We start from the raw sequence: 23,289 nt of genomic DNA on the forward strand, positions 1-23,289 counted from the left end.
ATATATATATATATATATATATATATATATATATATATATATATATATATATATATATATATAACAACATGTGTGACATTGCAGTATTTATATAGTGTTGTTTCATATATGAAACATTCATGTCTTCTTTTTTCCACATAGAAAATAGTTATGAAAGTTTGACATATGGAACAACATTGTATAAAAATTGCATTCTCACGCATGACTAGAATGAAATTGAGTTTATATACCCTTAAAGTGTTTGAGTGTCCTAATAGAGGGCCTTATAAAAGTTAAGTTTATAGAATCAAAAAATAAAGTGTCAGGTTTAAAAGTGTTTCAATAAGTTTATAGGACACTTTTATGTGTCGTAACAAGTTTTTTATGATCATTTTAAAATAAAATGTTGTATTAGCTATTTTATATGACGTTCTTTGAAAATTTGTTCTATAAACATAAATGTCTTGTAAAAATGATGGATTTATAGAAGTTTTCTTCAAACTAACTAATACAACACTTTATTTTATTTTTTAAGTCCTAAAAAAACTTGTTACGAAAGCCAAAAATGTCATATAAACTTATTATAACATTCTTAGATATGACACTTTACTTTTTGGTCCTAAAAACTTTAAGTCTTATAAGACACTTCATTTAGACATTTAAACATTCCAGACGTTCTATAAAACCCGATTTTGTTGTAGTGCATAATTCATATGTAGAACAACTCATGAAATTAATTTGTAAGTTTATAGGATTTATCGGGTTTATAAATTATTATACGACACAATTGGCCATTGGCCGATACGCAATCATATACAAACCCATAAAAAAGCAAGCATTTAATTTGCAGAGTGAATACGTACCTTTATATATGATCATATCTGAACTTGAGCAAATTGGCCATATATGAACTAAACCCAAATACAATCTTTTCAATCTGAAATCAAATCCAAACCAACATAAAAAGAAAGCATCGAGTTGTGTAAACATGACTGACGCGCCATTATACCCAAACGCTTATCCAGTAAGCGTTTACTGGTAAGAGTCAACAACCTAACTTATTTTGTAGAGTAAAATTGTAGTTCATAAAAAAAAAAAAAAAATAGTGTCATATCCAACAATTTACTTGGTAAGTGCTTATCGAGGTAAGAGTAGTCACTATCCCTTACTGGGTAAGACTCTTCATCCTTATCATCAATCTTATCTAGTAAGATTTTTGACCTTTATCATGTTACTTATCGCGTTAGCATCTAGTAAAAAAGATCCCAAAAAAGGTTGTTCGACAATGGCTTTATGGGTTTAACATTCCAACTAGCTCTATGGCTTATTCAATTAACCATTGGGTATTCGTTTCTAGCTTAATCGGTGAGCCAAAAATGAATGAATCATATAAATTCAGCCATGTTTATTCCATACTTATAATGATGTAGTGGTTAAGTAAAATTATAAAGCTAATTTGTATGGAAAGATAAATATATAGAACCAACCGACAAAAAGGGTTATAGCTTATTGGGTTTCTTGGCTTGCAATTGAAGGCAAATCATCATATGGGTTTAATTATAGGTTTAGAAGTTAGAACCACCATGCGATTTCTCTCTCTTTTCTTTTTTCTCTTCTTACCCGAAAACAACATCACCACTACTATTTGTAATTCATTCCTACCCCTCGTAAATTACACTATTTTGTATTATTACAATATTACCCCTTAGACTCGATCAAAATCTAATTTTTAAAACAAACTAAAAACGTTAAAGAAAATCAAGAGTGAATGATACAGATACAAGTAAGTTAACCACATAGGTTGTGGCGTACTCGTTAAAGCTCATGGGATGCATGTAGTGGAAATTTCAGCTTCCGGGGGGGGGGGGGGTTCGAATTCCAGATGCTTTCAAAACCCTTGTGACCATAGTTGCGATGATTCCAATCCGTCTGTGGTCACCTGAGGGATTAATTGGTCGCATAAGATGGCACGGATGTTTACGGTTACCGAATAAAGATATAAGTATGTCATGGATTTTTATTTATATTTTCATATTGAAACATTCGTTGTTTTTATGATAATTAAGATACTTGTACGAGGATAAAACACAAGAACGTGATTTTAAGTAATATAAACCCGTTATTTAATATGTTAACGTCGTTGTCTTCACGGCCACTGTCAACCCGAAAATTTTCATACAACAATAGTTTACATTATTGAAAATTGTGTTCTTACGTTTTGGTACACGTACATACTACATTAAAATTGATATTTTATAGTCGATAAGCTATAATTCTACAGTAATTGTATGGTTGAAAGGAAACATAAGTCTCGATTTGAATCAACGGTTATAGTACGAGAATTCAATTAACAAAATGTGTGTATTTTGATCGATCTAAATAAAAGATAAAAAAAGGTTCACAAAAAACATGTTAAGAGGTTGATGTGAAAAGATGATGATTTTTCAGGGGGGTTTGAAGTAATATTTTTGTCTAATGGATAAAGAAATTTAAGGGGGGCGGGGGTGTCCCCCTTTCTCCGCCGTCCGTACATATGGATTGAAGGGCGGCGCCACCAGTACCACTACAAAAAATGAGCGGTGGAAAAAGTCTCCGGTGAAGGGTACCCTCCTTCCACTTGTCACACACACTCAACTCACCACTGCAATCTCTCTCTACCACAAACCATTACTCTAACTAAAAACCAGGAGCAACCTTCTTTTCACCGTACAACTTTACAACAACTTCAACTACAAGAACATAACTCCACCCTCAATTCTTTTGCTCACTTCAATCCCCCCCTTTTTTTTCTCTTTTTGATTTTCAATTTTTCATGCTTTTTCCGACTTTCTCTCTCTTCTCTTCTTCTTCTTCTTCTTCTTCTTTCCTCCTCCCATTCTCTCTCTCTCTAGATCTTCTAGCCCTTTTCATCTCTGTTCATGGCTAGTGCTGACGATCAACAGACCAATTTCAAGCATTTTTGTCGAATATGTAAGAAGGGTTTCATGTGTGGAAGAGCATTAGGTGGGCATATGAGAGCTCATGGAATCGGGGATGATACTGGCAATCTTGATGATGAAGATCCGGTGAGCGATTGGGAAGATAAGCAAGGGAACAAGAGAATGTATGCATTAAGAACAAACCCTAATCGGTTAAAGAGTTGTAGGGTTTGTGAGAATTGTGGGAAAGAATTCTTGTCGTGGAAATCGTTTCTTGAGCATCGGAAATGCAGTTCCGATGACGGTGAATCTCTCGTATCCTCGCCGGAGTCGGAAGCCGATGATGATGATGGGTATGATGATGATCATCATGGTGACCGGAGAGATTGTGGTGGTGGTGCAAGCGGGTGGTCGAAAAGAAAGAGATCTTTAAGGGCAAAAGTTGGTAGCTTTAATTCAATATGTCCATCAAGTGAAGATGAAGACCTAGCCCTAGCCAAATGCCTTATGGAGTTATCAAATGCTAGGGTTGATCCGGTGGAATTAACCGACGTCGAAGACTCCTGCGCCTCCCCTAGTAGGGAGGAGCAACGGCGGAACCCTATGTTTACTAAACCGGCGTTTCTGACGTCACCTTTTACACGACCACCACCACCTCTAGATCATAAAGCTAAAGGCATCGCCACCACCCCAAAAGGCATGTTTGAATGTAAAGCTTGTAAAAAAGTATTCAATTCACATCAAGCATTGGGTGGTCATCGAGCAAGTCACAAGAAGGTTAAAGGTTGTTTTGCAGCAAGAAACGATCAGTTTGCTGATGATAGCATCGGCGATGACGATGTCATCACACACGACGAATTCTTCCCGTCTCCGAAACCAATTTCAAGCTACCAATTTAGCCAAGGTCCAAGCAGCACCATGCCGCCGGCTCCAGCACCGTTGGTCGGAGCACCACGGAGGAAATCCAGAGTGCATAAATGCTCGATTTGCAATCGGATTTTTGCTTCCGGCCAAGCTCTCGGCGGACATAAGAGGTGTCATTGGCTTACATCAAACATGTCTGATACTTCTTCTCTAGCGAAGTTTAACTTCCATGAACATATTGAACAACTCCATCGAAGAGCATTGGCATTACCTTCACAAATACTCAATAAATCGAAAGCACTGGATCTCAACCTCCCGGCTCCCGCGGACGATATCGCCGGATTAAGGAGGGATCCTCGGTATCCGTTGAGCTTCGAGGTTTCAACGGAGATCAATCTACATTCATGGAATGTAGATCATGAGAATGGTACAGACGGAGATGGAAAAGATCAGAACAATAGAACAGGTGATCAACAAGATGATCGCAAGAACACAAGCAACCATGAAAAAGAAGCAGCGGCAGGAGGAGGAGGAGGAGGGGCAACAATGGAGGATGATGAAGCTGACAGTAAGGTGAAGTTGGCAAAACTGAGTGAGTTAAAAGACATGAAAAACATCAGCGGAAGTTCGTCTTCATGGTTGCAGGTTGGGATTGGGACTTCAACAACTGATGTGGGTCCGAGTGGTCCATCTCATGACACATAATCGAATCACTTTTTTTTCAAACTTTTTAAAGAAAAACAAGTATATATATAACTCAGAACTGTAACTATATATATCCATTCAAGAAGCACAAAAAGTTTGGATGAAGATGATACCATTCCATCTGTTGTTGTAACTTTGGATTTGTGGGATTCTTTTGCAAAGTCTATATAAATCTTTTTTTCATTTTATTTCTACTTTCTTTTCTCAAAAAATATCAAATTAGTCGGCTCACATAACGGGTTGAATATCTCAGGTTAATATATCAAATTATTTGTACATGTGTTACATCATTTTGTCCCACACGAAAACATCCAACTGCATTCATCAATTCTTAAAAATCTAATAAATGCATTGTATTCTATTTTAGAAAAAATTACGAAAACAAAGTCAATATTTTTAAGATGGCTTACGAAAACATATATATATAGAGAGAGAGAGAGAGAGAGACTTTGTGTGTGTGCATGCGTTTACTTTCTTGAAAGACTACTTTTATTGTCGTTTTTTTCTCAAGCCATCTCTTTTACTTTACGAACTTCTGAACCCATAAGTTGAACAGGTTAGATATGTTTATATTAAAGTGTATAAAGCGTAGTTGCATAATTTTGAACATCATTTCTATAAATATGTTATGGATATAAATAAGTTGAAGAACTATAGCATGCAAAAAACATAAATGAGATCTCAACTACATAACTAAAATGAATGAACCGAGTACATTTATCGCAGTGTCTATCGACATTAACTAACCAAACTGAATACAAAAGTATCTTTGCAATGCATGTTTTTCATATATTACTTGATTGTGATATTAAACTTTTTATATTCGTACAAAAAGAAAAAAGTTCATATATTGATATCATATTTACAAGAATACCCACTCTTCGATACATCCCTAATTGCACTGATTCCACAACCATAATAGATATAAATCACTCCGAGCTAACAACACTACATACCATGGTAGTGCATGGGCTTGAATACCTGGAGACCTTCTTTTTAGATGTCTACCATCTTACCATCTCTCGTACCACTGAGGCAACATATGGGGATTGATATCATATATATATATATATATATATATATATATATGTATAGCTTATAAAAAGGTAAAAAGTAAAAAGAATGCAGCCTTTTAAGAGAGAGATTAAAAAGTCAGACAAAGTCGAATAACACATCAAGGAAACACACGTCATAAAACGCCTCAAGATTTCATAACATACCTTTAGCCTTACATAGCGGGGATGGGATTTAACATGAAGTTGGAGATAATGCCATGGTGCACCTTCTTAAACCCTAGTTTTATTTGAATGCTAGCTACATGCACAAGTCATACATACTTTCTAAGTGCTAAAATGATTATTGAATGCTAATTACATCTAATCTAACCGTGTGACAATGAACTGATCAAAGTCAAATATGATTTCTCAAGTCATTTCTAATCTCGCTTGTGGGGCTTAGGCCACTTATTTCCAAGTTGGAATGTTGTGTAGCTTAAAGTTTTGACTTAATTACCCTTGCAACTTCCCAAGTCGCCCGAATTTTCACTTAATTACCCCTTGCAACTTTGCTTATGTGACTTCAAAGCCACATCCAAGTCGCTTGCAACGTACAAAAAGCCAGCCAACACAATATTTTAGCCTTTCTAGCTATTTCTCTCATTTCTAACACTTCTTTTTCATTATTCTTACTTTATGGCAATGCTTACATGAATCACTATCATTTGGATACTTAAACTTTAATCAGTTGATACAGTGTATCATGCATTAGTTCATCTAGATCACTGATCATATTAGCACTGAAACCTTCATTCTCGGAAAACTAATGATCTTCAGGCGCTTCTATTTATGTTCCAATTCAAGGCTAAAGCATCTTGTGCTACTAATAATGCTCTAAAACACGAGTTTAAGGCTTGAATCATATCTTAAATTTGTTGTTCACTTGATTGCACTGAATTTTGTTTCTTGTTTTTTCATTAAAATCTCTCTTTTTGATGTTTGCTCAGATTGGGTGGAAGAACATAAGTCGATGCCTTTACCCCATTCAAGGTTCTTTTGCAACCTCCTTCAATCACACTATCGTCTGATGTGGTGGTTCCCCCAATGCATATCAATTTGAACGTGTTTGGAACCTACCAAACGTATCCAACTTTTTGGGTGTTGAACTACTAGACTATTGAACTTCATCTTTTAACGAATAGCACATTTAATCATTGGACTTTGCGTTAAACTTATTTTGAGTGTTACTAAACAATGTTGTTGAACTCAGTAAAGATTAACTCATTAAATCCTTTTCAATATATCGATATTTAAATAATCTAGGTACATTTTGTAAATTCTATGTCCATATCATGTACATGAACAACTAAATTGTGTTATGTTTGTACTAGTGTTATATTTGAATTGTTCCAAGAATCTGTAACTTAGTCCTTAAGCAATTTGTAAGTAAAATTTCAGTACAATCTTGAAAAGTGAATGTTTTTCTTGTTAAATGTGTGTCTGGAAGAGCTTGTATGCACCTCGACTAATCCTAATGGTTCTGTAGAACAGGTAAGAAAATCCGTATGGCCTTGCATGACTTTAGTTATATTTTCGTAACTTCAATTATGTGTTTGGAAATTTTATGTATGCAAGGATGTATATATTAGTAGACTCATGGACCCAAAAGAGACAATATCAAGTATTTAGATAAAGAATGATAATAAAAGGAATCCTTATGTACTAAAATGGTACGTTCTTGCATAGTTAAGGGACTATTTCTGTAACTTACTCTTCTATATAAACGTTTTGTATTCAGTTTTCTTCTTCCCTGGCATCCCTAGGCTCTACGACAGACTCGATTGGCTCGAAGCCGTTGGCGCCGGCGACCATATTTAAATCGGCAATGCGCAGTTGAAATTGCGTCAGAGTGCGCCGTGGAAGCATCAGAATCGATTACGGAAGGTAAAGATAGAACATCTGCTTCAAATTTCGTTATAATTAACTATGAATATAGCGTCGGATAATCATCTAGGTACTGATCATTGTGTAGAATACGACTGTATGAATGTGGGAATGGATACTATAAAGAATCACGTGTTTGTTCATGCTCAATCATCCATGCTTATTTAGGTTTTTGAATTTTTGTATGCTAGTGACGAGAGTTTCTGAAAAAATTGTCTGAGTCGCTATTGTAGGTATCATCGTCTTTGATAGAGTATTAAAGCGTTCTAGGCGATGAATGTTCGTCTGACAATGTTATCCATGGTGTTTACATCACTTGAATCTCAGGTGGCGTTTGGTAAATGTTTTTGGATGGAATGGAATTGTCAAAGGAATTTGACTTCGATGAAATTGGATTAGAATGTTATCAGGTTTGACAGTCTGTTTGGTTGACAGACATTGAAATGGAATTTGTTAAAGAATTTGGAATTTGTCACTTTGCTTCACAGAATGGCGCTTCTGAATTGGAATGAAATGTTGGTAAATGACCAAAAGAACAAACCAAACAAGGCAATGAAATGTGGTTAAAGGAATTCAACATTCAAATATCTACAGAATCTGCAAACTAAACGCTACCTTAGTGAATTAATTTTGGAGCCAACGTGACATCGATATTTTGTGTTAAAACAATCGTACAAAAATCTGAAAGAAAAAGAACTCGTAACCTTCTAAGTTTTGCTGTAGAATGTTTTTTGGGATTTCCCCATTTCAATGTTTTAATTTATGCAGACTGCAGAGTGTCAATACCAGTGGTTACAGAAAGAATATAACTTGGTTGTAAATAGAACATTCATAACCATTTTGTACTCTGACTTAAATTTTCAAGAAAACTTTGTTGTTGTAGTATACCTAGAGTTTGAACAATTGTGACCATGGTACTTGGCTTTGGTTGTATTAAAAAGGAAAACTGTTGTTACAGAAATTGAGCAAAATTATTCAAGTTTGCTAATTCATTTTTTGGGGATTCAGCCCTCTCTGAAACTTAAAGATCCTACTCACRTTCACTTTAAGAGGTGGTTTAAGGAGTTTATAGGTTTGCATCAAGGTATGTTGTTTTCCCAAATGTTGATGGCTTGGAGTTACATATCCCTGAAGAGAAGGAGATGAGCGCAAAAAAAAAATACAATGGTTCATTTTAATTAATTGTGAATGTTAATCACCCCTTAAATCCTTTGTCTTTTGGGATCAAGCAATGGACATACCAGTTAAATTAAACTATTACCTCTGCCAAAGAAAAAGAAATTCATAGTTTGACTTTTGAGTATTTCAAAATTAATTGTAGAATGTAAATATGCTAGTTACATTTAATTGTATAAAGAGCATAAGAAAGAAAACATCTTGGAGATACGAACAAAAAGGATCTATGGCAAATTTGAATATGAAAATATTAGGTTTGATTCTCTAGAGTCAAATATGAACTATTTTTAACTGAATGTTATGACTTTACTTGTTTGATTTCTATTAAACTTCTATATTGAAGCTATGGAGAATCCTGGAGTTTGAGAAGGAAGTTGTAATTTTAGAGGGTGCATATACAACTAATGATAATAGCATATATACAAGTTGCAACTCTCCCATCTTGCTAAGAAAATATGAACTTTGGCTTAGAATGCCAAATGGGCAAATTTGTAACGTCAAAGTCAACATTGATTAAACTTCAAAATAGAAGTTGAGATAAAATTGTACATATAGAAAATTTGGTGGTGATAAATCTACAATATAATCCATTGTCAGTTTAGCATTTGAAAGTATTATGTTGGAATCCACAGTTCTCATTATGATCATGCATCTCTTTACACTTTCATCACCAATATAAGCCATTGGCAATTTAGCATTTTTAGATGACATGATGAATCTGTGAATTCATTTGTGATACCATTGGTGTCTTTTCCACTTAAGAGTGTTAGATTTCATTTGCTTACACCATATTCCTTTAATTTCCGATTTTGTGGGTCCCATCTTATTTTTCCTTGTACTGTATTAATGGCTCTACGCTTGCTTCTCAATTTTCCTCACATCACATAAATATGGTCCACCCATTGTATGTCTACATCTGTGTCTATAGGTGAGCATACAGAGGTCATATTTGGAGTTCATAAAGTCCCATGAAGCAATCAAAGGATCCTTTTGAAGTAGCGTTTGAAGAACTAGACGAGTCCCCGCCAGATTCACCAAATCCCCATGATGAGATTGAGACTCAAACTCTAGCAGCAAAACCCTCTAAAAATTCCCAAAGATATGATGTAGAACATAGTACTAGTCCTTCAAACCAACCAAAAGCAAGAGTTAGGTTTTCTTCAACATCAGCGGCCATCCCAACTAATAAGAACAAAGAAGATGATGATGAGGAAGAAGAGGAAAACATGGATGTTGAACTTGGAAAATTCGCGTCTACAGGAGACCCAGACAAAATGGCCAAGATGCAGTAAGTTTTCATATGTCAATGTTTTTCACTATATTATATGCAAGTTTGGTTGACATATATGTTAATCTTTATTTCATTTTGTTAGGCTCCTAGCATTATCTTCATATTATTGTTGTATCTCATTCTCGGTTAAGCTATACTAGAAAGAATTAGATATAAAATTTTCATGAAACTATCATTATGAAAGGGTGAATTGGGTATTGAAAGTTATTCCTTCCTTCCACATAGTTTCATGTAACAAGCTTTCGTTATTGAGGGAATGTTAGCTAACTCCAATCCACTCAACTTTATTGCATAGTAATTTGGCGTGGTTTTTTAATGCCACATAGCAACTAAAACTAGTTGTTTCTTGGACTGCATTACGTTTCCTCTTTGATTGTCTATTTCATGTAGGAAAATTAAGAGTTCTTACACCCACATATTGAGATATATCCTTCCATCCAAAATAAAGTAATGAGGCGGTGTTTTGATTATTAGTGGAATATCTAAAATGCTCTTTGTGGTAACCATACAGAGGAATCGAGTGTTCCAAACCCAATGCTATTAGTATTTTGTAATGATTTATAATGGATAGAGTAATTGTGGGTTGAATTTTTGCCCAAAAAAGAGAAAACTGGTGGCATACCAAAGAGGAGTTGTAGGAAGAGTATTCAGACACCTTCTTGTGTAGGAATATAATGCAAGTATACCCGAATTCTTGGTGCTATCTACTCTATTATGAACATTCCTGTGTATTTGCATTTTTTACATACTAGCTTGATTACTAATCTTAGGCATTGCATTTCTGTTTATGTTCCAGATCAATATTATCTCAGTTCACTGAGGAACAAATGAGTAGGTATGAATCTTTCCGAAGATCTGGATTTCAGAAATCTAACATGAAAAGGGTACGTCTCTCTCCCTCTATCTCTCTTCCACGTAAATGCTCACACGGAGCTGAATCCCTCTTATTTTTATCTACAGTTTGTTTTAATGCTCTTGAAAATACAAACAAAATGTATTTTGTTATGCAGCCCGTTTATTTAGTCTGACATCTTTGAATTATAGGACTTTTATGGCTGATCTTTTAATGCATTACTGATGTTATTTGTTAGCAACATTTACCTCCATTCTTAATTATAATTTTCTCACATCCATTTTTCCTTACCAAAACATATCACATTTTCATTTCTCCCCAGACCAACAAAATGAAAATGCGGAATGTTAAACAGCAACATTTCAGGATTGTCATTCTCTTATCGGTGTAATGAAAATGCGGAATGTTAAAACAGCAACATATGATTATAAGTCCCATTTGTTAATAATGTCCTGGTTGATTTAACATTAAAATGTGAAAAGAAAAAAAAAAAATTGATATGGGTCCCACAAAATGGAGGTAAATGGTGCAAACAAACCATCAATAGCATCTCCAACAATTCTCTAAAAGATTACATTCAACTTCAATAGATTCTCTATTTTAGAGATTTCAACATTAAGTTTATTATTAAAATATTCATAATTTTATAATCCCAATACGTTTTTTCCCTATAAAAATACACTTTTTAAAGAACCCTTTACATAAAATAATAATAACTCAATCACATTGGTGTGAATGAATTTAAAAAATCATTTTTCTCTCCTCACATCAAGAATTAGAGAATGCTCTTATTTTCTCTATTTTATAGAATATTATAGAGAATCAGTTGGAGCAAAATGGAGAATAAAATCTCCATTTTCTCCATCTTAGAGAATCTATTGGAGATACTCTAAAACGACTAAATGGTCATTGACCCAACGGTAGATCCAATTTCCAAGGAGGTCAAAAGGTTCAAGCTTCACCAAATGTGATTAAGTATGTGAGTTATCCGTATATATAAATATATACTTTAAAAAGATGATCTAAAACGAACAGAGCCTGATATTCTCTTTGTTATCTTGGGGTATGAATACAACAGTTGTTAGGCAGCATTACTGGGAGTTCCAAGATTTCAATGCCAATGACTATTGTGGTATCTGGGATAGCAAAGATTTTTGTTGGTGAACTGGTTGAAACAGCGAAGATGGTAATGACGGAAAGAAAGGAGTCAGGACCAATCAGACCGTGTCACGTTCGTGAAGCATACAGAAGGCTGAAACTGGAAGGCAAGATACCTAAAAGATCAGTGCCAAGGCTCTTCCAGTAGCAGCTGCAACTTTTAATCTAAACCTGTGTCTGATGCTGGCTGGCATGGTGCTAAAAGACTGGATATGCAGTCATCTGATTTTGGCCATTTTTCTGGGGTTGGATCTTGTTTGATCTTGAGGTTTTATTTATTTATTTATTATCATTATTATTATATAGAGAAAGAAATGATATGTAAATACTTTATGATGTTTCACATATATTGTTTATTCATAACTACCACATAAAATGTCCAATAAAACCAGCACAAGGTACAACTTGATGAAACAGGAACTGTTGACATAGTTCTGGCTCTCGAACCACCAGCTGGAATCCAGATTTCTTTAATCGTTGGAAGTGTGGCGCCAACACTTGTGAACAAACGTTCATCCATCTAGCCCATCTCATTTTGCGGGTCGCATGACCCACAAATTAACGATGGAAAGTGAAATCCTTGAAACAAGGCCGAGACTACACCATCTTAAAAGAAATCCGATGGCGGGCCTTTTCGAAGCTTTTCTTGGAGATCCAATTGCTTAGGCAAAACCATTTCAGTTCCCTGGCCTGATTCTGAGAAATACCTCTCCAACACCATCTGAGATGATGAATAAACATTCACTCTATTTGGTTGCATTTTTTGTAGTTCAACCAGAAATATATATATATATATATATGTGTGTGTGTGTGTGTGTGTATGTGTATTATATATATATATATATGTGTGTATGTATGTGTATATATATGTGTGTGTAGACTTGGGATCATGTGAGACCAAAGGTTTTTTGTGAGACCTGTAAGATCAAGTCTCAATCCTTGGATTAGATCTATAACCTGACAATCTAAACATTCATAAACGCCACGAGATTCTCAATAATCACAAAATTGTCACCGTGCAACTTTAGACCATTAGATCATTAGCTTATAAAGTTGATCAATGAACATAAATTGGTCTTACGGGTCTCACGAAAAACCCTTGGTCTCATGTGAACCCAACCTTGTGTATGTATGTGTGTGTATATAAATATATATATATATATTTTTTTTTTTTCATAAACCAAACAAACATAATATATCTTGTTTCCAACAAAATGCAAAGGAATTAAAGATCAAACATTGCTCCAACAAAGTTTGAACTTCTTACCATGGCTGCATAAGCATCAAGGCTTTCTTTTCGAGCAGATTTGCCGAGTCCCCTGAGATGTTATTCGGTTACCATGATTACGAAATGGGAGTTGTTGGCATTTGAACATGCATATAGTTTGGACAGAAATGGACCGGACAAAACAAAACTTCTTGTCTCACGTTTGGCACGCCATCAGACTGGGACAGGACTGAACTAAGTGGGGTCCCACCAAAATAGTGGAACAAAAACCAGGGAGATGAAACAAGATTGGTAAATCACTAAACTACTCATTTCAAATTAAAACCCGAGAAACCTTCCACCATTCTTTCACCCACCAGCCTCACTCTTGTCTATCCAGTCCAGTTTAGTCTAGTTTTGTCCAGTCTCATCCACATACCAAACGCACGCAAATGATGTTAGATCAAGTGAAGAAGGTTAATACATGTTAATCATGCGGTTCATTGCATCTGTTGATGTTCCGTGTTCGTCCTGCAAGTATACTCTCCAACCCCTACATACGCATAAGAAGACAATTACAATACAAGAAAGCGTTTTATTAGCGGTTAACTCACGCCACAAACATCCAAGAAAAGGGTTGAAGACGGAAGTCTTAGTTGAACAGGTTAACCATTTCCTTATTTTCCGATAGCATGAGGGAAAAAAAGATCTTGTTTCTTCAACAATTTCTGATCTCTACAGAGCCTCTCAATAGGATTCGAACCCATATGAAGTTCTAACCATCTGTTAGCCAAAAAAGAACGAACGGGTCTTGTAAGATTCCTAAGATCTTCAATTTCTTTCGGAAGCATGTGACTTCTCACATGGTTTGACGAAAGTGTTTCGACTACAAGTTAAATACCTAAAATACCCTTCAACGGTAACAAAATAGAGTGAATCTTATGTACCAAAATCAAGTAGGAAGATCAACTCAACCAAGGTCTACGTTACTAAAATACCTCTCTGCAGCTCGAATGGCGATCCTACCAGCAACACTACGAACTTTATTGGATTGTGGCGTTTCTTTTCCATCTGATGAAATAGGCAGCCCGATAATAAACTCGTCTACCTCCTATATTACCAAGTTTCCGTTTTAGACATGCACAAACACACATAGGCATTTAGGTACAGTTCGAAGATCTTAACATCTAGGTTAGCCAGGGTGCATTTGGTATGCAAACAGGACAGGACAACCGAGAGTGAGGTAGACGGTGAAAAAATTGTGTAAGGTTTTAGGGTTTTTAAACTCACATGAGTATTTTAAGAATTCACCAATCTTATCTTATCTCCCTTGTTTTTATTCCGCCTACTTTGGTGGGATGCACTTTTTTTGCTCGGTGACTTCTTGTCTCAATCTGATCTCGCGTCAGATGTGGTACAAGTTTTTGTTTAGTCCTATTCTGCATACCAGGACGGGATAGAAGAGTACAAAAACTTGTCGTTCCATGTTTGTCGCAACATTAGATTGAGACATTGCACGAACTGAGTTGGACAAAAATGCATTTTTTTTCTATCCCACCAATATAGAACAAGATTGGTAAACTAAAATAAAACAAGATTGGTAAATTACCAAACTACCCATGTCAAATTAAAACCCTAAAACCTTCTGCAATTCTTTCACCCCCTAACTCATTCTCGCCCTTCAAATGATGTGAATTCCACGTCCATATACACCCGAAAGGTACAAATTTTAGGTATTGTACTATACGCATATCCGGTAGTACTTTCTATGAGATTGTTTTACAATGTTAAAGATTACTAGAATGCAGCATGCCATCTGGGCAAGAGGGAGAAGCACCCCTGATTCATAGTAACAAATGTGACAACTATATATTAAGGGTTTGTTTGGTAGTTGTTGAATAGTTTAGTGCGGAATGATTAAGTGATCAGAATGATTAAGAGGCTCTAATGATATAATGCAAAATGAAATATAATTGTTTGGTAATTGTCTACGATGAAATTAAGGCGTTGAATGGTTAAGGGACGCCATGATGCAAAATCATTTAGACTATTTCAGATTCGTTAAGAGGCAGACTTTTCTTTTGCCAAAGAAGATTCACCTTTTAACGGTTCAGATGCCGCCTCTCAATGGAACTATTAAGAGGTAAACAAACAACACCAAAGTAATACCAATTTTACAATGCAATAGTAACAATGCTTGTCAAAATCGAAGGTGAAAGATGATGATTGAAATTATGTAACTAAATATGGATGGATCACTGTTGATTTTAGAAGTTAATAGGGTTAGAACTTCAACAATCCATTTATGTTCATGGGAGAAGAATATACCTGTTTTTGAGCAATTTCAAGCAGACCCATCTCAAGCTTTTGGCCTCTTAATTCCAGAACCTAAAATAGATATCAAAACCAAATCAAGAGGCTAAGAAACAATTGAAAGTGTACAGATTACTTACAGAAATTGGGTATTGAATTAAATAAGCGGCCATTAATGGAGATTTGAAGAACAAACCTTGAGGGGACGAACCGAGAAGCCTTTGCTAAGAGCAAGGCCGGTACGAGATAAACCCAGATCAATTCCTAGACTAAATCCACCCATCCAACTCGAATCAAGCTTCCTTCGCATGGCGTTTGGGGGGAAAGGGTGTTCTTCGAGGGAGACATCTGCCCTAATCGTTGAAAACCGCAATCGTAGAGAATTTGAGGGAGTATTAGGATGTGTATTACAAAGGTTAGTGGGTAAAAGTGTAAATATTGTTGACAGTCGCTGAGTGTGCGCCATCTTTATTCACTCTCTGGTTCCTGATGCCATAGTGTGACCAAGGAAGGAGATGGATAAAGTAATGTGACTTTTCATATATACCCTTTATCTTTTAGATGATTAACAAAAACACCCATTAACTTTTAACGTTTAACTTTTTCTTTAGGGGTGGGTGTGCTCACGGACTCTTCGGAAGCATCCAATGATTTCTTTTATTCTTTGTCTCTTTAGTTTTAATAAAACAATAATGTTTTTATTTTTAAATAAAATATAAATTTTAAAATCGATATTAATATTAAATTAATTATTTAAAAAAATTTGTTTTTTTATAATTTTTTAATTCAGATTTTATTATAATTTAAATTATTTAGGTTTAAAAATATGTNTATTTTAGAGTTTTTATATTTAAAATAAAATATTTATCTTGTATTTGATTATTTTTATCTATAGTTAGTTACATGAATTCAAAAACAAAATTTTAATAAGTTGTATTTATATACAATTTATTTGTAATTTTAAATTTTAAATAATATGTATTAATTAACAATACTTAATACATAAAAATTGGTTTTTAATAGTTTTTTTTGGAATGCTTCGTAATATAGTATTGATAAAACAATATATAAAAAAAAGTAAGAGTAGATTACGTTTTTAGTCCCTGTGATTTGCTGAAAATATTTATTTATGTCCTTATGATTTTAAAATGACAATTTTCATCCATTTTTGTTCTTATAATTTAAAATTTGTTGTTTATTTCGTTACAGTTTATTTCTATTTTAATCTTCATATTTAAAAGCATTGTTTTGGCCTCATGGACGAAAATAGAAATGAATTACAGACTTTAGGGATAAAAACCGAAATTTTGAAACCAAAAATACGAAATTCGCAATATTTAGCAAACCACATGGATGAAAAACATAATTTCCTCTACAAATAATATAGAATGAGAATCAAACGAGAATGATAACTATTTAAGTGAATATGAAAATGATCAAATCACGTGAAAAATCACATGTGATTTTACATTAACGGCCAAAAAATGTGCGTTGATGACTTTGGCGCGTCTTCAAGTCGCGTGAATCTGTAATTCGAACGTGATTTTATTCTCTTAAATAGGTACCATTTTCATTTGAACTCGTCTCTCTCTCTCTCTCTCTATATATATATATATGTGTGTGTGTTTGTGTATGTATATATATTTTTTGAAAGACAACAATATTATTAAGCAAAAAAGTTAAGGAAATACATAACAGGCCAGAGATTACAAAACAAAGACCACGTAGGCAAACCAAACCAAACCCAAACGACGAAAAAGAGAGCTTGTTTAAGTTACGAGATGGAAGAAAAATGATGTGGTCCACTAATCCCAATTCAAAGACTCTACGATCGTCTAATCAAACACTCGAACTCGTATTTCCATAGCAACTTACAAGGAGAAACCACGTTAATATAAAATAAGAAGTACGTAAATTTGCATAACTTGAATTGTAGTTGGATTATATAATTTGTAATGTTTATGCTTTTGACAAGTCAAGGTTACAGATTTTAATTCCATGTTGCTTAATCGCTTATATATGACGTTTTCATGTAATTGGTTTACCTACAAGGCTATAATAGTATTGTTTCTTAGGTGGCGTCTGTTTTTTAAGAAGTGTTGAAATCTGAAGTCTGATTTCATTCTGATTTATAAGAGGCGGTGCTGAAGTTTGAAATCTGAATCAATAAAACTATTTGTTTTTGTAAAGTAACAAATGTCTAAAGTCTGAAATATGGATCAAAATAACATGCCTCAGTTAATACGATATATATATATATATATATATATATATATATATATGAGCATTCAAATAAAAATACTCAATTTATACAAACCGTGAAAACCACATTCAACCAATCATAATTTTTCATTTTGTTCCTTTTTTTGTAATTATGAGAGGTTGATTAACTATTTTTATTGTGGAGGGTGTTAATCATGGATATTATCATCTTCATTATTTTAATTTTAGAGAAATACATGAAACAGTTTCATTAAAATTTCATTAAATATTATATGAAACAATTTCATAACCATTTATGAAATAAATTCATCAAAAAGGTATTATTTGAAACAATTTCACAAGATAAAACATTTTATGAAAAAATTTCATAAGATTAAACAATAAAATCGACGTATGAGGGTGGTTTTCATTTGATCGCTCCTCTATATATATATATATATAAAGAGAGAGAGAGAGAGAGAGATAGAGAGAGAAGGAGGTTTAAATACAACCTTTGACATTCTTACACCCAATACAACCATCATCTCTTCCATCCAATTTTTAATCTAAGGTCAAGATGCATTTGATGGCAAAGTTGTAATAAAATAGATACATTGATACACGCGCCTGATTCTTTGAGGGCAATGAAAGGCAAAATTGTAAGGGGAAAATCAATCTATTCTAAGAAATGATACTATGAAATTAAGAATGCGATAATCACTCTAAATCATATGCTAACACCGTGATTCAGTGAAAGAAATCGATTCTGGGTAAGAAGATATGGTAGACGAACTTCATCATGGTATATTCATTGCAGCAAATCGAGGTAAGAAACTTCGTTGAATGCAATTAGTATAATGTTTTGATATAACCTTATGGTGTGTTATCTATATGAATCAGTAAGGAAAAGAAGTGAGCGAATAATGATAAAGAATTCATGTGCTACCTATATGCACTAGACACATGATTTGGAACTCATGCAACTGAAAACCTGCAGTTACAGTTGCATGTTATTTAATAGATGTGTCCAAATGTTTAATTTTTTTTTTTTTTTGATTGGTGGTTTTATAGTCCGCCTGTTTACACATACTAAATAACAATATATCTTTTTTCTCCAACAAATATGTCATTAGAAAAGCCATATCTTCAAAAGATCTATTCTTGGTGAATGGACCTCCTGGAACTAGAAAGACAACAACTGTGGTGGAAATTATCCTTCAAGAAGTGAAGCGTGGATCAAAGATTCTTGCTTGTGCAGCCTCTAATATTGTTGTTGACAACATTGTTGAACGAATTGTTCCTCAAAGGTAACAAATTTCTCATTATGGAGAAAGTAGGTGGTTGAGTAGTTCATTTACATGCTCTATACTTGTCTGTTACCATATGACAATGTTACAGTGTATTTAGGTTCATTAACAGCATGTTACAGTGCATATAAAACAGCATATATGGAAACTTGATTCACCATATAAAACAACATGTTACATTGCATTTAGGTTCATTAACAGGTTGTTACAGTGCATATAAAAAAGCATGTAAAACACCTGTTTATGAAACCTAATTAACAGTTGTATACAAGGATCCTCAAAGCTACAGTTAATGTATATCAATGTTTTATATGTGGGAACAAACAACACAATTACACAGTTTTATACAAACCATCCTACCATATAGTCAAAATAACAATGCATCTAGCTTCATTGTGTTGCTAATTAATTTCATTGATATGTGTTAACCAAATTCAATTAAATTATGGCTGGTTTGTGTAATTGCACACTTGAACATTTTCATAACACGTTTTAACCAAGCTAATCAAATGATATAAAAATTTAGTGAAACAATCTCATAAGCAGTAGTAAGAGAACTGACATATAGCAAATACAGTGAAACCAGGTTCTCAAATCARGAAGTTTCATTAGTCACTACTTAGTTGTATTGGTATAAAGATTTGTTAGGTCAAGAAATTGGGGTGATGAACACTACGGGTGATAAAAAACATTCACTAACCTTTGACATTATGGTGAATCAAAACTATTTACATGATGACCATAATGGTGAATCTTCTTTAATGTGCTTGCTTTCACTATTTACATGTTGTCCATAATGACACAGGTTTCATAAACATTCATTAAAATGATGTTTATATGTTAATGTAACAGGCTTCATAATGGTTTTATTAAACTGTTCCATAAACAGGTTTCCTAGACAGGTTTCATTAACATATATAATGGTGAATCTTGTTTACCTGTTGTTTATATGGTGAATCAAAACTGTTTAAATGTTGTTTATAATGGCGAATCTTTTTTACGTGCTGTTTCATAATGGTGAATATTGTTTACATGTTGTTTATATGGTGAATCAAAACTATTTACATGTTGTCCATAATGCAGTGAACACAGATGTAGCATGTTGAACTAATCATTCCAGCCCAGAAAGAAGTGGATTCAACATGTGTAAAGGGTTTGAAAAAAATGAACGTTTATTTTAGTAATAGCTCATATGTGGATCATAATGGAAATACTTCTGGTTCCATTATGTAATTACGGGTTACAATGCACACTCTTAGAGGTTTTGGTACATGCTCCTATGAACTTCACATATTTCTTGTCCTTTGCAGTGAACCCAGATGCAGTTCAACCTGTTGAACTAATCATTCCAGTCTAGAAAGAAGTGGATTCAACATATGCAAAGGGTTTGTAAAAAATGAACTTTTATTTTAGTAATAGCTCATATGTGATTACAGGTTACAATGCACACTTTTAGACGTTTTGGTACATGCTCCTACGAACTTCACATGTTTTCTTGCAAACTGCAGTGAACCCAAATGCAATGCAACCTGTTGAAATAATCGTTACAGTCTAAGAAGAATTGGATTCAACATATGTAGAGGGTTAATAAAATTGAACCTTGATCATAGTAATAACTCATATGTGAATAAATATGGAAATACTTCTGGTTCCCTTATGTAATTAACGGTTAAAACCACACTCTTAGTGGTTTATGGTGAATGTTCCTATGAACTGAACATCATTCTTAGTGGTTTATGGTGAATGTTCCTATGAACTGAACATCATTCTTGTCATTTTGTAGTCAACCAAGATGAAGTGGAACCTGTTTAACTATTCATTCTAGTCCAAGAAGAAGTGGAGTCAACATATGCCAAGGGTTAGTAAAAAATGAACCTTTATTCGTACTGTAATGATAGATCAGTGACACTTGCTGCATTATGATATGGTTGCATTAATGAACGTAAATGTTATTTCAATCAGATGACAGTCATGAAGATGTACTTGGCGATAATCAGAGGTTAAACGACGACATTTATCTGTCAGTTACACCAAGATGTAAAAGAGCTAAAATAGATATGGATACAGTTAGTAGTGTTGCTATGAAAGACGGTAGATCTGAACATCTATTTGGGATTGGTAAGTTAAAAGTAAAACTGATCGACGTGTCAATTAATCTTTACATATCGGTGTATATGAGTACACTTAAACCGACCTTACTTTGTTTGTACTTGTAGATTCAAGAGTTTCAAAGCATACAACAATAAAACAAATAAGACAACGTTCAAGAAACAACAAGGAAGGTAACTTACGTTGTAATCTTTTAACTTCATGCAACTTTACGATATGCATGTTATAGTGATCTAACTTATTGTGACAGCAATGCAGTAGCGATGGACCATGAAAAAAGTTCTTCGATGTGTACAAGAAGCAAACAACGGCATCCTGAGACGAGACAAGACAAGACAGGACATCCCGTTTGCATTAAGGGTAAAGAAATTGAAGGTATAGATGAAAATGCATCTAAAAGAGGTGATATTTGTTTCATTTTTAGAAAATACAACTACCCCTAACATATGAATTGCGACACTAACATTGTTATTGTCTGATTTATAACGTTTTCCATAGGCCAAATACGGAAGACAAGTATAGCATCAGATGAAACAAAAGCTGGGAAGAAAGATGAACTCAAAAAAAATAAGGAAAGGGTGCATGAATTAGATTCAAGTGATGGAAATAAATGGGGGTTGGAAAACTTGAGAACAAGAACGTCGCCACGAACACTGTATCAAACAATCGTTGGATTGAACGACGACCAAAAAAAGGTGGTGAGACAAATGGGGTTAGGCTCTTTATTAGATATGACCATTAACGGAGTGCCATCAAAGCTCGTTTTCTATGTTGTCGACATTCTGGATGTTAAGAAGATAAAGTTGAAGGTTACGAATGGTGTAATACGAATCACGGTTGAATCAATCCATAATTTGTTGGGTTTGCAAATGGGAGGGATTGATTTACTTGAGATGGATGAACTCGATGCTTCAAAGAACACGGCAACTACATGGAGGAAGCAGTTTGAGAAAAAAAAAAAGATGCAACCAAAAGACATAATGAAATTGATACAGAGTTAGGAGATTCAGGGTTCAAATTCAAACTCAATTTTCTTGTACTATTTGTAAATCTAATGGTTGAATGCAACAGGATGGGGTGCTGCAATTTCGGTTTCCTTTCGCGAATAGAAAGTGAAGATGTGATTCCACAAATAGATTGGTGTAAGTACATCTACGACAAAATAAAAACAAGCAAGTCAAGATGGAAGAGGGAGAGTACCATGTGCTTCTATGTTGGACCGTTGACATACCTCACTGTAAGTTTCCTTAATATCTAAAATTGTAAAAAAAATCTTTACATAACAAACCAAAATTTTCATTTTGCAGTTGTTCTATGTTGAATCTACGATAAGTCCAACAATCATGGTAGAACACAAGGAACATGCACTCTCGGGGTGGAACATTGAGTTGTTAAAGATGAGACAATCATCAGAAATCAAAGGTGGAGGTTTCGAGCTATTCACCATAAACAGATCGTAGTGGTAATAGCCCAAAACCTCCACCTTTGATTTATGATGACTGTCTCCTCTTTAACAACTCAATGTTCCACCCCAAGAGTGCATGTGCCTTGTGTTCTACCATGACTGTTGGACTTATCGTAGATTCAACATACAGCAACTGCAAAATGAAAATTTTCGTTTGTTATGTAAATATTTTTTTACAATTTTAGATATAAAGAAAACTTACAGTAAGGTATGTCAACGGTCCAGCATAGAAGCACATGGTACTCTCCCTTTTCCATCTTGACTTGCTTGTTTTTATTTTGGCGTAGATGTACTTACACCAATCTATTTGTGGAATAACGTCTTCACTTTCTATTAGCGAAAGGAAACCGAAATTGCAGCACCCCATCCTGTTGCATTCAATCATTAGATTTACAAATATTACAAGAAATTGAGTTTGAATTTGAACCCTGAATCTCCTGAACTATGTATCAGTTTCATTATGTCTTTTGGCCGCATCTTTTTTTTCTCAAACTGTTTCCTCCATGTAGTTGCCATGTTCTTTGAAGCATCGAGTTCATCCATCTCAAGTAAATCAATCCCTCCCATTTGCAAACCCAACAAATTATGGATTGATTCAACCGTGATTGGTATTACACCATTCATAACCTTCAGCTCCATCTTCTTAACATCCAGAATGTCGGCAACATAGAAACCGAGCTTTGATGGCACTCCGTTAATGGTCATTTCTAATAAAGAGCCTAACCCCATTTGTCTCCCCACCTTTTTCCGGTCGTCGTTCAATCCAACGATTGTTTGATACAGTGTTCGTGGCGACGTTCTTG

General features: G+C 34.4%; 3 protein-coding genes across 5 annotated transcripts; 2 read left to right on the forward strand and 1 right to left on the reverse strand.

Annotated features, from left to right (window-relative positions):
• The first annotated feature begins 2,897 nt into the window (after positions 1-2,897).
• Positions 2,898-4,466, forward strand: LOC112523693 (zinc finger protein ZAT4-like). Its single transcript, XM_025133377.1, has 3 exons — positions 2,898-3,778; positions 3,854-4,188; positions 4,240-4,466. The coding sequence occupies exons 1-3, from the start codon at positions 2,898-2,900 to the stop codon at positions 4,464-4,466; spliced, it is 1,443 nt and encodes a 480-aa protein (XP_024989145.1).
• Positions 4,467-9,549: 5,083 nt separating this feature from the next.
• On the forward strand, positions 9,550-12,070 carry LOC112523958 (transcription initiation factor TFIID subunit 11-like). The gene is made up of 3 exons (XM_025133654.1): positions 9,550-9,869; positions 10,669-10,756; positions 11,804-12,070. Exons 1-3 carry the CDS (start codon positions 9,550-9,552, stop codon positions 12,029-12,031), a joined length of 636 nt encoding a protein of 211 aa, XP_024989422.1. The 3' UTR covers positions 12,032-12,070.
• Positions 12,071-12,186: 116 nt separating this feature from the next.
• On the reverse strand, positions 12,187-15,899 carry LOC112523146 (putative pre-16S rRNA nuclease). Of its 3 annotated transcripts, none has more exons than XM_025132621.1 (6): positions 15,600-15,899; positions 15,419-15,478; positions 14,089-14,201; positions 13,575-13,643; positions 13,151-13,202; positions 12,187-12,604 (listed from the first exon to the last, which is right to left on the reverse strand). In XM_025132621.1, the coding sequence occupies exons 1-6, from the start codon at positions 15,867-15,869 to the stop codon at positions 12,491-12,493; spliced, it is 678 nt and encodes a 225-aa protein (XP_024988389.1). In that variant the 5' UTR covers positions 15,870-15,899; the 3' UTR covers positions 12,187-12,490. The 3 variants fall into 3 exon arrangements, 2 of the variants coding, with proteins under 2 accessions (XP_024988389.1, XP_024988390.1); XR_003070241.1 differs by having other exon boundaries at positions 12,521-12,604; positions 13,575-13,873; positions 15,600-15,895; XM_025132622.1 differs by lacking the exons at positions 12,187-12,604; positions 13,151-13,202 and adding an exon at positions 13,761-13,873 and having other exon boundaries at positions 13,586-13,643; positions 15,600-15,895.
• Positions 15,900-23,289: the final 7,390 nt, after the last annotated feature.

This window comes from Cynara cardunculus, assembly GCF_001531365.2.
Source record: "Cynara cardunculus var. scolymus isolate 2C chromosome LG 12, CcrdV1, whole genome shotgun sequence".
NCBI classification, from domain to species: Eukaryota; Viridiplantae; Streptophyta; class Magnoliopsida; order Asterales; family Asteraceae; genus Cynara; species Cynara cardunculus.